Genomic DNA, 15,112 nt, shown 5'->3' on the forward strand with positions numbered 1-15,112 from the left:
AACTGTAGAATGTGGATTTTATTTGTAACTCCCTGGCGCTGAAGAAAGTCGGACGGACCTTTTAGAAAGAAGGCGGGCGGGCCATTGATTTGCACCTGGGCGACTCCGCTGCTGTTCAGTCCTGGTTTTCCGCTCTTCTGTAGATAAGAGAATCCTGCAAAATGCAAAGTGCCGTTAGGGGGGTTTATTTTATTATCCCCACCTAACCTTTGCTTATTTTTACTGTCGGAGGAAGGGTTAAAATTGGCTCCGACTACTTTATAATCCCTCCACTTCCTTATAAAGCAGAAAATGGTCAGGAAAAAAGCAAACAACTCAACGATGCTGTAATCTGTGTCCTCAATCAATAAATTATAGATGTATCGTGGTGATGCTCGGTTTTTCACCCACAAAATAGCTACTGGCTGCTTTCTTTTCTACCAGATCGCGACGCATTCTTAGAAGGTTGCCGTCCCTTTTAAAAGGGTCATTTTCTGGACAGCGGGGTCTAGTGGTCAGAGCAGGGCACCTGGCTGGGGGGCAGGGGGCACTCCTGGGTAGGGTGACCAGATGTCCTGATTTTATAGGGACAGTCCTGATTTTGGGGTCTTCTTCATATATAGGCTCCTATTACCCCCCACCCCGTGTCCTGATTTTTCACACTTGCTGTCTGGTCATCCTACTCCTGGGTTCCCTTCCCAGCTTTGGGAAAGGGGATAGAGATGCAGGGATGTGGTTCGTGCAGATGCAGTTGCTGCTTGTCCCTAGCCTCCGTTTGTCAGAGGATGGAGATGGATGGCAGGAGAGAGATCACTTGATCATTGCCTGTTAGGTCCACTCCCTCTGGGGCACCTGGCATTGGCCACTGTCCGGTAGACAGATACTGGGCTAGATGGACCTTTGGTCTGAGCCGGTACGGCTGTTCTTATGTGCTATGTTCTTTGCAGTGTGAAGCAGGGCCACCCAGAGGATTCAGGGGGCCTGGGCCAAAGCAATTTCAGGGGCCCCTTCCATAAAAAAAATGTTAAATATTCTAGAATACTATATTCTCGTGGGGGCACCTGCAGGGCCTGGGGCAAATTGCCTCACTTGCCCCCCCCTCCCCGCAGGCAGCCCTGGGTGTTTTGTTCTGCTTGGCCCAAGGGAAGAGCCAAGCACCCTGTGTCCATGCCAGCCGGGCTCCCCTTCTCTCTTGCTCACAATCCTGGCCCGTCATAGCTGGAGCTTAAATCATTGCCTGTTAGGTTCACTCCCTCTGGGGCACCTGGCATTGGCCACTGTCAGAAGACAGGATACTGGGCTGGATAGGCCTTTGGTCTGACCCTGTACAGCCGTTCTTATGGGGACCAGTCTCAGTCCCTACTGACAGGGAAACTAAGGCAAGGGGCGGAGAAGCCACTTGCCTAAAATCCAGGGGCAAGTCGGGGGCAGATCTGAGCCTGGAACCCAGGAGTCCTGAGGCTTAGCCCCCTATCGAGGGAACTGTATGGCCCCCATTACTGTAACAGCAGTGCTTATCTCCTATGCTACCCTACCCCCGGTACTAGGGATAGAACCCAGGAGTCCTGACTCCCAGCCCTGCCTGCACTGACCACTAGACCCCAGTCTCCTCCCAGAGCTGGGAAGAGAACCCAGGAGTCTTGACTCCCAGCCCTCCGCTCCCACATCAGTGGGGAGCGGGGTCTGTGGCCAGTGATGTGCAGGGAGTGGGGGGGGGGGGTCAGACCGGATGGTCCCTTATGGCCTTAAACTCTCCAAGTCCTGGTTTGCGGCCACTCCTGCTATTTCAGGTCTGCATCCACCCCCGTGCAGCTCTGCTGGTGCCTCTCACTCCTGACCCACAGCCTCCTGCTAGCCCAGCCCTGAGGTCCCCACCCCCAAGCTCTCCTGGTGCCCCTCACTCCTGACCTGCAGCTCCCTGCTAGCCCAGCCCTGGGATCCTTCCTCCCCCCAGCTCTGCTGGTGTCCCTCACTCCTGACCTGCAGCTCCCTGCTAGCCCAGCCCTGGGTTCCCCCCTCCCACTAGTTCTCCTGGTGCCCCTCACTCCCGAGCCGCAGCCCCTGCTAGCCCAGCCCAGCCCCCTGGGCCACCTTGCCCTCTATTCTCTGTGTTTGCCAAACAACTCCGGGGTCTGCCAGCTGGTCTTGAATTGCCATTTACAGCCTGTTTAGGCCTCTCATTCCCGGGAGAAGGGCGCCCTCTGCTGTCTGACTGCGGTATTAACTGAGCCCGCAGCGCCTACATTCAAAGCCGGAAAGTTTTGACAGCAGCTGTAAAAATCTGCTTTTGGCCTTGTCACCCGTCACCCACCCCCGGCCCAGGCTCCACCCCCCACCCAGGTGCTCCCAGGCCCACGGCCTCATAGAAAACATTTACTGTGTCACTTTCAACAGCATAGAGCTGTACCTGCTTATGCACACCTCTGACTAGAGCTGGGAATAGAACCCCGGAGTCCTGGCTCCCAGCTGTCCTGCTCCAACCACTAAACCCACCTCTCTCACTCACACCAAAGTCACTATTATTGCTGACACTTCCTTGGCAGCATTTCCACAGAGGCTTCCTTGCTGAGGCAGGGGAAGGTGGGATTTTGTGTATTGCAAGTCACCTCATTAACCCCCTTGCTGCTGCTTGCCGGTGTCCAGCTGGATAGTTTTTAAAGGGCAGCTGCTTCATCTGGGGTGTGGTTGGGACACGCTGGTAGGCAGAGGGGCTGGAAAGTGGGGGATGCCCAGTACAGACCCAGCATCAATGACACAAGGAAGGGCATTTGCCCAGCACCTCCAGCTGGGCCCCAGGCCTCGGCAGCCCTGCCACATTCCCCTCCTAAAGGAGGACGTTGGCCAGGGTGACCCTCCGAATAGTCAGCAGCTGGCGCCAGGGCTGTGGCTCGGGGGCGGGAAAGAAAGTGCCCGGTCATAGAGCAAAAGGAAAACCAGTTTCCTGTATTCTTTCCCACCAGAGGGTTTACCCCACTAGGCTGAGTTTGGGGGTGGCAGGGGGAGATCTCAGCACAGCTGCAGAGCAGGGGGACAGGCTGGAGATTGGAGGTGCAGGGGGTTGTGTCTTCCTCTCAGACCTAAACACGGGCCTAGTGCTAAAGGGGATCATACTCAGCTGTAAGCAATGTAGGGGTCTAGGACACACAGCAGAGCAGTTCTTCTCCCACCCACTAGAAGGCAGTTTTACAGAGAGATCCACTCACTCACCCCCGCTGCACAATCACCGATTTCAGGGCTTGGCAGGTTGGTTGAGGGAGGAGAGAAAAGCGCTATGCAGTCTGGGTATATTCTTAATGCAGTTTGTTCATTGACACCATATGCCCCAGTCCTGGAGCAGAGGTGGTCGCAAATGGCACGCGCCCAGTCCCCTGTGGCAGGGATCGGAGCGTGCCATCTGTGCACCAAAGACAGGAAGGCAGAACGGAAAGGCTCCTGCTGCTTGCAACAGCTCCCCCCACAAACAGTGACACTGGCTAAATTCACCCCGGCCGCAGTGTTTGTTCAGAGATGCAATATCTGCCCATCTGCTAAGTAAAAATTTGCTCAGCATGTGTATGACAGTGCTGCCTGGTGACGCCTGCCACAGCCAGAGAGACAGGTGGGGCGCCGAGCCACAGTGAGGAGGGCAAGGTAAAAAGTTACACACACATTTGTGCGGCAGGGTTGTGTTAGTGTATGAGCATGTATGAGAGAGAGAGATGCATGGCGGGCGTGTGGGTATATGTCTTATGCACAGCTGGTGCACGTGTGTGTGTTGCATGTGTGTGCGTGTGTCATGCAGGGTAAGACTGTGTGTGTGTTTGTGAGGTATGTGTATGTTTGAGACAGAGACGCCTGGCGGTGGGGTGACACACACTGGGACTTGGAGTGTGCGTGTGAGGTCTGAGGCCTTGCACAATGGCTAGCCCACGTCCCCAAGGCTCTCCTAGCAAAGGAGTTGAGCTCTTTCCTTCACACGGTCACCAGTGGGGCTTGTGTTATACAAAAATATTATTCCTTGTTCCCACTTGGAAAGAAACATTCCAGTTTGGCCTCTTTGTGGCTTTTGTTTTGTAAAGTTTCCTCAGGAAAAGGAGTAGGGTGTAGTGGTTAGAGCAGAGGGGGCTGGGAACCAGGACTCCTGGGTTCTATCCCCAGCTCTGGGGCGGGGGTGTAGTGGTTAGAGCAGGGGGGGCTGGGAACCAGGACTCCTGGGTTCTATCCCCAGCTCTGGGATGGAGGGGGTAGCGGTTAGAGCAGGAGGGCTGGGCGCCAGGACTCCTGGGTTCTATTCCTGGCCCAGGAGGTGGGGGTTTGTTACTTTGGGGGAACTAGCAGGAGCCTGACCTCACATATGTTAGCCTGGCTGGGTCAACCCAGGGTAGGGTGACCAGATGGCAAATGTGAAAAATCAGGACAGGGATGGGGGGTAATAGGAGCCTATATAAGAAAAAGATCCAAAAGTCGGGACTGTCTCTATAAAATCAGGACATCTTGTCACCATAACCCAGGGGCACACGCATCCTTACCACCATTGCCCCTTTTCCACTGAGCCATAACCCACATACAAAGGGAGGGATTGAGCCCACCTCCCCCAGCGGGGTTATCCTGCTGCTCCCCACTCCCACTGCCCTCGCCCGCAAATCCCAGGCGGGTTGTGCCTTGTCAATTACCAGAACGAGATCTGAGCTGCTGGGATTTCATAACTCGAACAAATCTTGTATTTATTATTATTAGGTATATTACGGCAGTGCCTAAGAGCCCTGCTCACGGCCCAGGCCCGCACTATGCCAGGTACGGTACGTTTTTATTGCTATTGGGGTAATACGGTAGCACCCAGGTGGCCCAGTCATGGGTCAGGCCCACACTGTGTCGGGCGCTGTTACACACACAGAAGAGAGAGTTGGCTCCTGCCCCAAAGCGCTTTCAATCAAAGGTCTTGTCTACACTAGAAAGTCACGACACAACCCCCCTGAGGGCAGACATAGAGCCAGATTTTTAAAGGTGTGTGGGTATTTAATTCTCATTAATTGCAAGCCAGCGTTATACACCCGCTCTGATGGCCTACCTGTTCCCGCGTGAGACGTACCAGATAGCTTGGCCCAGATCCTCAAAGGTATGTCGCGGGAGTGACCTCACACAACTCAGCGCAGGGGTGGGTTAACTTGCTGGCCCTGAACGGCGGGACTGCCAGATCACCGGCAAGAGAGACCAACCAGCTGGATGCCTTCCGCTAATCCCGCTGCCAACCTCTGGCTGACCAGTCTGAAATGGCAGGAGATAAAAAACAAGTGTGACTCGTTCTGGGCCCAGGGAGGGGCACTGATGGGAGGAAGCCTCCAAATGGAACAATGAATAAGTCAATTACATACGGAATTCACAATGCAATGGACAAGCAGACGCCATCACAGATTCACAGGTTTCAAGGCTGGAAGGGCCCACTATGATCACCTAGTCTGGCCACCTGTACAGCACCCGCCAGAGACCTGCCTCTGAATGATTCCTAGAGCAGATCGGTTAGAAAAACATCCCAGCTTGACTGAAAAACGGCCAATGAGGGAATATCTGCCATGCCCCCGGTCAATTGTTTCAGTCTGTTACCCTCACCGTTAAAAAGGTGCGTGTGCCTTTGTTCCAGTCTGAATTTGTCTGGCTTCAACTCCCAGCCACTGCATAAAAGGATGATAAGGCCGAGTCTGTCTATCCCCACATGTACATCTGGAGCTAATCTAATCTAATCTAATCTGTCTATCTATCACCACACACTCCCTCTGTCAATCTATTTATCCCCATACACCCCTATCTATCTATCTATCTATCTATCTAGATATCTATCTATCTATCTATCTCCGTACACCCCCTCTATCTATCTATCCCCATACACCCCCTCTATCTAATCTATCTATCTCAAGGGTTCTCAAACTGGGGGTCAGGACCCCTTAGGGGATCACAAGGTTATTACATGGGGGGTTGCGAACTGTCAGCCTCCACCCCATCTCCAGTATTTATATTGGCGTTAAATATAGAAAAATGTGGTTTAATTGATATGGGGGGTTGCACTCAGAGGCCTGCTGTGTGAAAGGGTCACCAGGACAAAAGTTTAAGAGAACTACTGGTCTATCTCATTCTGGCACCCAGGTGCAGTAAGTACCTAGTGCATCGCCTTTTCTCCTGACTTTTTGCTTTAAAACAATCTTCAGCTCATTTGGCTGGTATTGGACGCCCCCCCCCCCCCCGCCCCCACTTCCTCCGGATGTGAAATGAAATGACATCAGCAAGATCGGCTCGGTTTTTGTCTGGGGTGTGGAAAGAAATATGTGCAAACGCAAGACCAGCACCTGCTGCTTCTACTTCCCTTTTCTCCTCCCCACTCTGCTCACCCCGAACAGCCCCTTGCTTACTGCAGCCTGTCGGATGGCTTAGAGAATCTGCTCCCCAGAGAGAGAGAGAGAGAGAGGTGGGCATGTGGAGGGTAATCATCCTGCTCCCATACCCCTGCCCCCAACTTGAGAATCTTGAGTTTCTCTTCAGAGTTGTCTTGTTCCTTTTGTTAGTATTATCATAGCACCCAGAGAGAGGCCCAGCTGAGATCAGAGCCCGATTGTGCCACGTGCTGCACAGACACCGACTGAGATCAGAGCCCAATAGTGCCAGGCGCTGCACAGACCCTGACCAAGACCAGGGCCCCGTTGTGAGACTCAGACTCATTGTGAGAAACAATTGTTGCCCCAAAACATTTTACAGCCTAGAGAAATGATGTAAAAGAAGAATCACTATCCTCATTTTACAAGTGGAGAAACTGAGGCACAGGGCAATTCAGTGCACCGCTCGTGTCATGCACAAGTGACTCGACCAAGAGTGCGCAACTCGGTCAAGAGCTCGTCCCGCTGCCAGCGTAGCACTATTCCAAATGCTAGTGTCACACATGAGGCACCCTGTCCCTCAGGTATCACTCGTCCAAGGGCTGGAGTCACACATCCGTCACAGGGTAGCTGGCTTGTCAATGACTCACCCCCTCACGCAACCTCTGGTGTATGATGATGAGTCTCAGCGTTCGTGTCACACACTCGAGCTGTAAGTGTCTGGAGCCTGAGCCACACTCAGGTGTGTAACTAGTCCTTGTGCACGCCATGCGTGCACGGTGCGTGTCACACTCAATTTTCATTCATGCAAGGCCCCAGCCCCTCATGGGGCCTGCCTTTCCTTCTGTTGTTCTTTTCAATCAAGGGAATTACAGCTTAGAGGACGATGGAACACACACGCAAGGGGTGCTAGCCCAGAGGGGTGGGGGCTGAGCAGGGATGGTTTGGTCTCCTCGCCAACCCCCTAAAAAACTCACTGCATTATTTCCACAAACCAAACAATATCTCAGCCCAGCCCATGCCAAGACTCTCCTCTCAATGACCACGGGCAGTAAGATGGCTGGTACTGGGGGTAACACAAAATCAGGGCCCCTTGGCAGGTCACAGTTCTAAGCAATTGCCTCAGCTGCTTCTGCTCACCCCCCCCCCACGTCACATGTGCAATAACACAATAGTCTTACACACACGTGTATACACCCAGCAGCCCTACACACACAGAGAGACACATATGTTTGTATTCACCAAGCAGCTTTACACTGACATACACACGTGTACTAACACAGCAGCCCTACACACACACACACACATGTGTATTCACCCAGCAGTTTTACACTGGCACACACACACTGTGCATTAACACAGCAGCCCTACACACACACACACACACAACGTCACGTGTGCAATAACACAGCAGTCACACATACGTGCATACACCCAGCAGTCCTACACACACATACATGTATTCACCCAGCAGCCCTACACACACGGACACACACATTTTCATCCAGCAGTCTTACACACACACTGTGCAGCAACACAGCAGCCCTACACACACAGACACATGTTCACCCAGCAGTCTTACACTGACACACGCACACTGTGCAGTAACACAGCAGCCCTACACACACACACACGTATTCATCCAGCAGCCTTACACTGAGGCACACACGTGTATTCACCCAGCAGCCTTACACTGACACACACACACTGTGCAGTAACACAGCAGCCCTACACACACACACGTGTTCACCCAGCAGCCTTACACTGACGCACACACGTGTATTCACCCAGCAGCCTTACACTGACACACACACACTGTGCATTAACACAGCAGCCCTACACACACACACGTCACATGTGCAATAACACAACAGTCACACACACGTGTATACACCCAGCAGTCTTACACTGACACACACAGTGTGCATTAACACAGCAGCCTTACACACACACACACGTATTCATCCAGCAGCCTTACACTGACACACACACATAGGTGTATTCACCCAGCAGCCTTACCGACACACACACACTGTGTATGAACACAGCAGCCCTACGCACACACACGTGTATTCACCCAGCAGCCTTACACTGACACACACACTGTGCATTAACACAGCAGCCTTACACACACACACACATACTGTGCATGTATGGGAAGAAACTGGTATTCACCCAGCAGCCTTACACTGACGCACACATACTGTGCATTAACACAGCAGCCCTACACACACACACACACACACACACACACACACACACACACACACACACACGAGGTGTGTACTCACCTAGCAACCCAGCAACCCCCCGATACGCCCAGCTCGCTACAGGAAAACTGACCAGACAAAGCCCCCCCCGTAACCACCCTCGGCTGGGTGGAGGCAGCGGGGCCGGGAACGGGGGGGCAGGAAAAAAAAGAGTCCGGGTGGCTTTAAGAGCCGGAGCATGCGCACGGCTGTCGAACGGGAGGGGCGGACCCCCCACCCCAGTCCGCGCCCTTTTCATTGCGGGACGCCCGGGCGGGCAGAGCGCGGTGCCGGCTGGAGACGGGCGAGCGGAGCCGGAGCCGGGCCAGGTACCGGGAGCGGAGCGGGCCACGCGCCGGCCGGTGGATCCTGCAGCCGGGCCCCCCCCGGATCCGCTGCGCCCCGGGGCCGGGGCGATGCCGAGCAGCCCGCGGGCGGCCGCGGCCGGGCAGCCGCGTGGAACGCGGAGACGCTGAAATTGTTACATCGCGTTCGGAAGTTGGAATCCGGGGCGCGGCGGAGCCCGCGTGGGGAGCTGCTGCTGGGGCGCCGCTGACCTCTGCCCCGCCCGGGTGAGTGGGGCTGGGCGCGGCGTGGGCTTTGCGTGGGTTGAGCCCCCCACACACTGCAATGCGGGGGGGGGACATGTATTGATCGCTCAGTTACCATCTAAATACGAGCCCTGAAGGAGGGGAGAAAAGGATAAAATTAAAGGATTTCTCCCCCCCCGTGCTTTGAAAATACCCCCCCTTTCCATGGGGAGGGGAGGAGAGGCGCGTGTACACGTCTGATGGGCGCATGTGGGGGGAGGATTTGAATTCAGGTCTGCCGGGGGGAGGCTTGAAACTTCTCCTGGGTGGACCTGCGGGGTTGAATTCAAGTTTGGAAGAGGAGGGGGCAATGATCCGGTTAAAGGGGTGTCGTGTCTCTCCCCCCCCCCCCTCCCCTCTGGTCCCCTGCTTGGTTGGAAATATTTTCCCTGTGCATCATGGGTGTGCCCAAGAGTTGAAACTTCTAGGGTGGATCTGGGGGTTTGAATTAAAACGGCCAGGAACGAGCTCTAGATAAACTACTGGCTGTCCGGAAGCAGCGGCACGCGCACACCCAAAAAAAAAAAATCAATCTTACTTGGGGCGGGGGGGGCTGGAAGAAAGGGGAAGTGGTAGATTTTATTTTTTTCTTTGCAGTCCTGACTTGGGCGCCGGTAGCAGCCGGCTGCTCTGCTGACTGGGGAGGGGGATAAGTTTCTTCCCTTTCCCAACCAAACTGGGGGGTCGGGGGGGGGGGGGTCCTGAGTCTGTCTTTGCGCCGCCTGGGTTTCAGATGTGGGCAGGGAGAGACTCCTGCTAGAATCGGGCTTGTCTGAGTTTGTCGGGCAGTGGAGCACCTGTCCCCAGTTCTCTCCAGTGTCTTACTGGAGGTTAAAAACATTAAATAAAATCTTCCCCCAACTCTTAGCCCAGCTGTTGGGGACAGAAGCTTCTGGGGTGGGGGGCGGGAAAAAGCCACACGTGCAGAAGTAGCCTGGCCCCTGCCTTTTGAGCCCGCTCTGCAGGGTGGAAGAGCTGGATTGAGTCAGGTTGGGTTGGGTCTGGCTGACGGGTGGGGATTCCCTCTGGCTCCTCGTGGGGGCCATTTTGGAGCTCGGAAAAGCCCTGTTCCTTTCCGCTGTAACACCCGTTTTGGAGAGTTGGACCCTGATGTAGCAATGTCTGTGGCTCAAAGGTCAACTCTATCTACCCTTGAAACTTTTTGCTGGTGCAGCAAGATCAGCTAGTGTGAAGTGTGGGGTTTGAAGGACTCTTTTAGATCAGCAAAAGCCCTAGTGTAGACACTGTTATGCTCCCCTCTCCCCCCACACACAAAAAAACACCAAACCAACCTGTGGTCAGTATGATTTACTTTGTTCAGGGGACTGGCATGAGTTCTACATACTGGTATGATGATAATATGTAGCTCTTATCAATCTAGAGCTTTTTGTCAGTCATCTTAAAACTTTTTCTGAAGGAAGACAGTATCATTATCCTGTGTCAGGCTGGGGAAACTGAGGCACAGAAGTGACAACTCAGCAGGCCAGTGGCAGAGCCAGGAATGGGACCAGGGAGAGGAGCAGCTGAAGTTTAAGGACGAAGTTCCCACAAGAACAAATGGGAATAAACTGGCTGGGAGGAAATCAGAGGCTGGAAACTGGAATATTTTTACCAGTCAGAGTGAGGGGAGGCTTTGGAAGAGCCCCCCAGCAGGGGTTGTGGGGGCAAGCAACCTGACTGGCTTTCATAGAATATCAGGGTTGGAAGGGACCTCAGGAGGTACCTGGCTCAACCCCCTGCTCAAAACAGGACCAGTCCCCAAGTGGCCCCCTCAAGGATTGAACTCTCAACCCTGGGTTTAGCAGGCCAATGCTCCAACCACTGAGCTATCCCTCTGGAGTTTGAGCCGTTTATGGGTGGGATTCTGTGACAGTGCGGCCGACAGTCAGCCAGGAAAGGGACTTGGTGCCTTCCTTGTCTGGGTTCCTATGGCTCCTCATGAGGGGAGGAGGGGGCACAGAGGGGCCATGCTGGGGAACCTCCACAAACTTGCCCCGGTTTCACGAAGCTCTTAAACTGGGGGCAGCCCCCTGGGCAAGTGCTTTGCTTTAGGTGGCTTAGTGGGGAGAGGGGGGGGTCATCGCCTAAAGCTGTTTCTGATTGCCTTGAACCGAAATCAGGGTCCTGCTAAACCAAAGCAAGATCCTCTTAGTGTCATGAGAGTCGTCCACATTGGGGGTGGGGGGTGTCTACACTGGTCCCATTAAACCGGTTTAACGAAAAGGGTGCCGGTTGATGTGGCAACAAGGAGCCAATTCCCACTGTGGAATGTTGAGACACTGAAATTGCTACAGTGTGTTCTGACGCTCTGGACTTAATCAGGCTCTGGGTTTGTTGCCTGCCTCCCATTGGTTCCTTTTTGGTGAAAGGAGTCTTCCTCCTCTCATAGCTTGGAAAGGACAGAAGGCCGAGGAGAAGAACTGTTCAGGGTGGGACAAAGGGGGGCAGACGCCAGTTGGTGGAGCCGCTGTGCCCCGGGGGCGAGGCAGACCAGCCCAGATGATGGGTATTTTCCAGCTCCTGGAAACTTCCCCTTCTGAGTTTGACCTTCAAGGCTGCTCTGGGCTTGTTCTCTAAGAATGTCTAATCAGATGCTGGTTTAGCAGGATCTGCGGGGGGGGGGGCAGGGGCCAGGGCTTTGCTTGCCAGGGACTTCATGGAGAAATTGGCCCCTTCCCCTAGGGTAGCAATGAACAGCTGGTGTCAGGAGCTGTGTTGAAGTGCCCCAATGCCTGACCTGTATTTTTGGGGTAATCCTGGCTTCTTTGCAGCAAGTAGGGTGACCAAATGTCCTGTTTTTTATGTAGGAACAGTCCTGATTTTGGGGCCTTTTTCTTATATAGGCTCCTATTACCCCCACCCCCTGTCCAGTTTTTTTCACACTTGCTGTCTGGTCACCCTAGTAGCAAGGCCACCACTCACTTTCATGTGAGTTAAGTGTTTAAATACCTCTTGAGGATCCGGGCCAGAGACCCCAGTAATGGCATGCCATTTCCCCATGCTTTTGCATCTGGCGAAACTAGCTACAGGTCTGCTCCTGTCCTCAGAGGTGTGAGATCCCTTCCTGGTTTGCTGTTAATATCTGGCCTCTTACAAGGGGCGGTGGTTAGGATGGGGGTGGCTCAGGACTTCTGGGTTCCGCTCCTAGGAGGGGAGGGGATTGGGAGTCAGGACTCCTGGCTTTTATTCCCAGCTTTGGGTGGGGAGTGGTGGCTAGACGTTGGAACGGGACTGGGAAGAAGGACTGTCGGAACAATACGGTGGTGGTTGTGTGACCTCCTGTGTCCTCTCTGCCTCTGGTTTTTCCCACCTGTGAAATGAGGGAGTTGTTAAAGGGCTTTGAGATCCTCTGTGATCCAGGTGGGTGAAGCATTGGTGCACTAGACCCAGCCTGAATGCTTTGGAGGACCTCGGTTTCCGCGTTAGATTTGTGGTTAACAGCAGCACCTAGGCGCTGTGACGTGCTTGGCCTGCTTCTTCCTCTGCCCCAAGGAGCGTCCTGTTTAAGAAGACAGAGTGGGAAGACAGTGTTTTCCCCATTTTACAGATGGGCAAGACCAAGGCCTGGAGAGTTCAAGTGGGAATTGGTGGTAGCACTGGGATATGAGCCCAGATCTCCTGCATCTCGGCCCATCCACTCTCTGAGTACCTGTGCCTTGCCAGTGGCCTGCCTCGGGGCGGGGTGGAGTGCAGGAAAGGGAGTTGAGGCTAGCCAGATCACAGGCCCCTGCATTGCTCTTGACTTCATCTCGCTGTGTTCCTTCTTCTCCAGCCTTGTATGGACTGTACTGCTCGCCCGCAGCCATGGGGAAAATGCTGTCCAAGATCTTCGGCAATAAGGAGATGCGGATTCTGATGCTAGGCCTGGATGCGGCCGGCAAGACCACCATCCTTTACAAGCTGAAGCTGGGCCAGTCGGTCACCACTATCCCCACCGTGGGCTTCAACGTGGAGACGGTGACCTACAAGAACGTCAAATTCAACGTCTGGGACGTGGGGGGCCAGGACAAGATCCGGCCCCTCTGGAGACACTACTACACGGGTACCCAGGGGCTCATCTTCGTGGTGGACTGCGCCGATCGCGACCGGATCGACGAAGGCCGGCAGGAGCTGCACCGCATCATTAACGACCGGGAGATGCGGGACGCCATCATCCTCATCTTCGCCAACAAGCAGGACCTGCCCGACGCCATGAAGCCCCATGAAATCCAGGAGAAACTGGGACTGACACGCATTAGGGACAGGAATTGGTATGTCCAGCCTTCGTGCGCAACATCTGGGGAAGGACTGTGCGAAGGTCTGATGTGGCTGACATCCAATTACAAATCCTAATCCCGGCTTTTTATACCCATGCACGAGTCTCTAACCAGTGAAACCTTATTCAACCCCCCACCACCCCACTCTCCTCCCCCACTCATCTGTTTGTCTCTCAAAATTGCTGGTGGGGTGGGACTGGATCCCTGCTATGGTACCTTGGCACCCACCCCCTAAAATGGGGGCCTAGGGTGTCATGAATGCTTTTTTTTTGGGGGGGGGGGGGGGAGGCTCTTTAGATCTGAATGCAGGCCACTTAGTCTTTTTTTCCCTTGTTTCTGATTGTAAATCCTGTAGAGTTTATTATTTAATTAACTTGGGTAGCAGGGGATGGGTGTAAACTCCTCCTTCTCCCTCCCCTCCAGCTGTGTTCACGGGGCAAATCATCTGGTGCTACTGGAGTGCCCTCGACAGCAGCCCTTCCCACTGTGGTTCATGGAATCCATCTCTTTCCTTATGTCCTGGCGGTTTCCAGAACCAGTCGAGGGGTGGGACGGGTGTTGGAGAGTTCTTATACTAGGCACTTAAGATTTTTGCATTGGGGGGGCAGGTTTATGAGGGTCCCCCGTCCAGCTTCCCAATAACCCACGATTATAAGAACATCCTTGTCTGTTGGGAGTGATAGCTGTGTGCCCCGATCAAACTAAAACTTGGTTGATCCTTATTTATCCCCATGCCCTGCCATTCTTCTCTGCCACCAACCCAGCCCAGGTGAGGCGTAAGGGCTGTCCTCCATGTGGGAGGGGGCTGGGCCCTGCACGCCTTGGTGACTAGCTTAGCCTGGCGGGAGGAGGGCTGGCATCCTGAGGAGACGCAGACACGCCCACATGTCTCCTCCCAAACCAGTTTCCCTGGCACGGCACGTGGGCGGGGAGACTCAAAGAGCCCATTCATCAGAGCCACCTTAGAGGAGTGGCTTTCCCGCGAATCCTGGGACTACCTGTCCTTGCTGGCTGGCGGCCCTGTTTGTAGGGGAAGGTGGCTGTGGGCCAGATGCAAATCCCAGGGGGCGTCAGTCTCCTGGGATGGCAGTGGGCCTTGGATCGGGCCCAGCTGGGATGGTAGTTAACCTGCAGGTGTGGCTGCACCCTTTCCATGGGACTCATCCAAAGCTCTGTCCTTTGCTGAGCTGCAGGCTGGAATCTGCAGGGGGGTTCCTTGGTAAATGCCTTGCATCCATCTCCTCCCCCCAGCTCTCTATTGGGGTACAGGTGTCCCATCCCCCGCTGCATGGGCTCTCAGGCCATCTGCCCATAGACCCCTCCCGGTCTGTGACCATCCCAGGCATGGCTGCCAGTACCCCAAGGCTCCACTGAAGCCAAGCGAGGGGGTCCTGATGGGACTATTTGGGGGAGGGGACCCCCTTAGTCTCAGGGATATGAGTTCACTTTCTATGGATGGGGTATCCCCAGGGCAAAGGCAGGAGGAGTTGGTGTGCTTAGGGCCAGAGCCCCACCACATTGAGGTCCCCCTGGTTGGGAAAGTTGTGTCCCTAGTTTCAGCTGGGAGGAATGGAAGTGGCACTTGCCCCCAGCTGTTGGCCCAGCCCCTCTTCCCTCATGGTGACGGGCTCTGCCCCCCAGCTCCTCCCCTGCTATGTCGTCTTAGCATCCTCCTCCTGCCCCACAAGGTGGCAGGG

The 15,112-nt window shown here is 54.4% G+C and overlaps 1 protein-coding gene and 1 long non-coding RNA gene across 4 annotated transcripts; one reads left to right on the plus strand and one right to left on the minus strand.

The window, feature by feature from the left end:
* Positions 1-3: 3 nt before the first annotated feature.
* LOC127037177 (uncharacterized) lies at positions 4-8,784 on the minus strand. Of its 3 annotated transcripts, XR_007770289.1 has the most exons (4): positions 8,561-8,784; positions 8,299-8,463; positions 5,027-7,763; positions 4-154 (listed from the first exon to the last, which is right to left on the minus strand). It is a non-coding gene; the product is annotated as an uncharacterized LOC127037177 (long non-coding RNA). The 3 variants fall into 3 exon arrangements; XR_007770291.1 differs by lacking the exon at positions 8,299-8,463 and having other exon boundaries at positions 5,027-5,627; positions 8,612-8,755; XR_007770290.1 differs by lacking the exon at positions 8,299-8,463 and having other exon boundaries at positions 5,027-5,223; positions 8,612-8,751.
* A 246-nt stretch (positions 8,785-9,030) lies between these two features.
* On the plus strand, positions 9,031-13,512 carry LOC127037153 (ADP-ribosylation factor 6-like). The gene is made up of 2 exons (XM_050928671.1): positions 9,031-9,141; positions 12,932-13,512. The coding sequence occupies exon 2, from the start codon at positions 12,964-12,966 to the stop codon at positions 13,489-13,491; it is 528 nt and encodes a 175-aa protein (XP_050784628.1). The 5' UTR covers positions 9,031-9,141; positions 12,932-12,963; the 3' UTR covers positions 13,492-13,512.
* The last annotated feature ends 1,600 nt before the right edge of the window (positions 13,513-15,112 follow it).

This window comes from Gopherus flavomarginatus, chromosome 18, assembly GCF_025201925.1.
Source record: "Gopherus flavomarginatus isolate rGopFla2 chromosome 18, rGopFla2.mat.asm, whole genome shotgun sequence".
In the NCBI taxonomy this organism is placed as follows: Eukaryota; Metazoa; Chordata; order Testudines; family Testudinidae; genus Gopherus; species Gopherus flavomarginatus.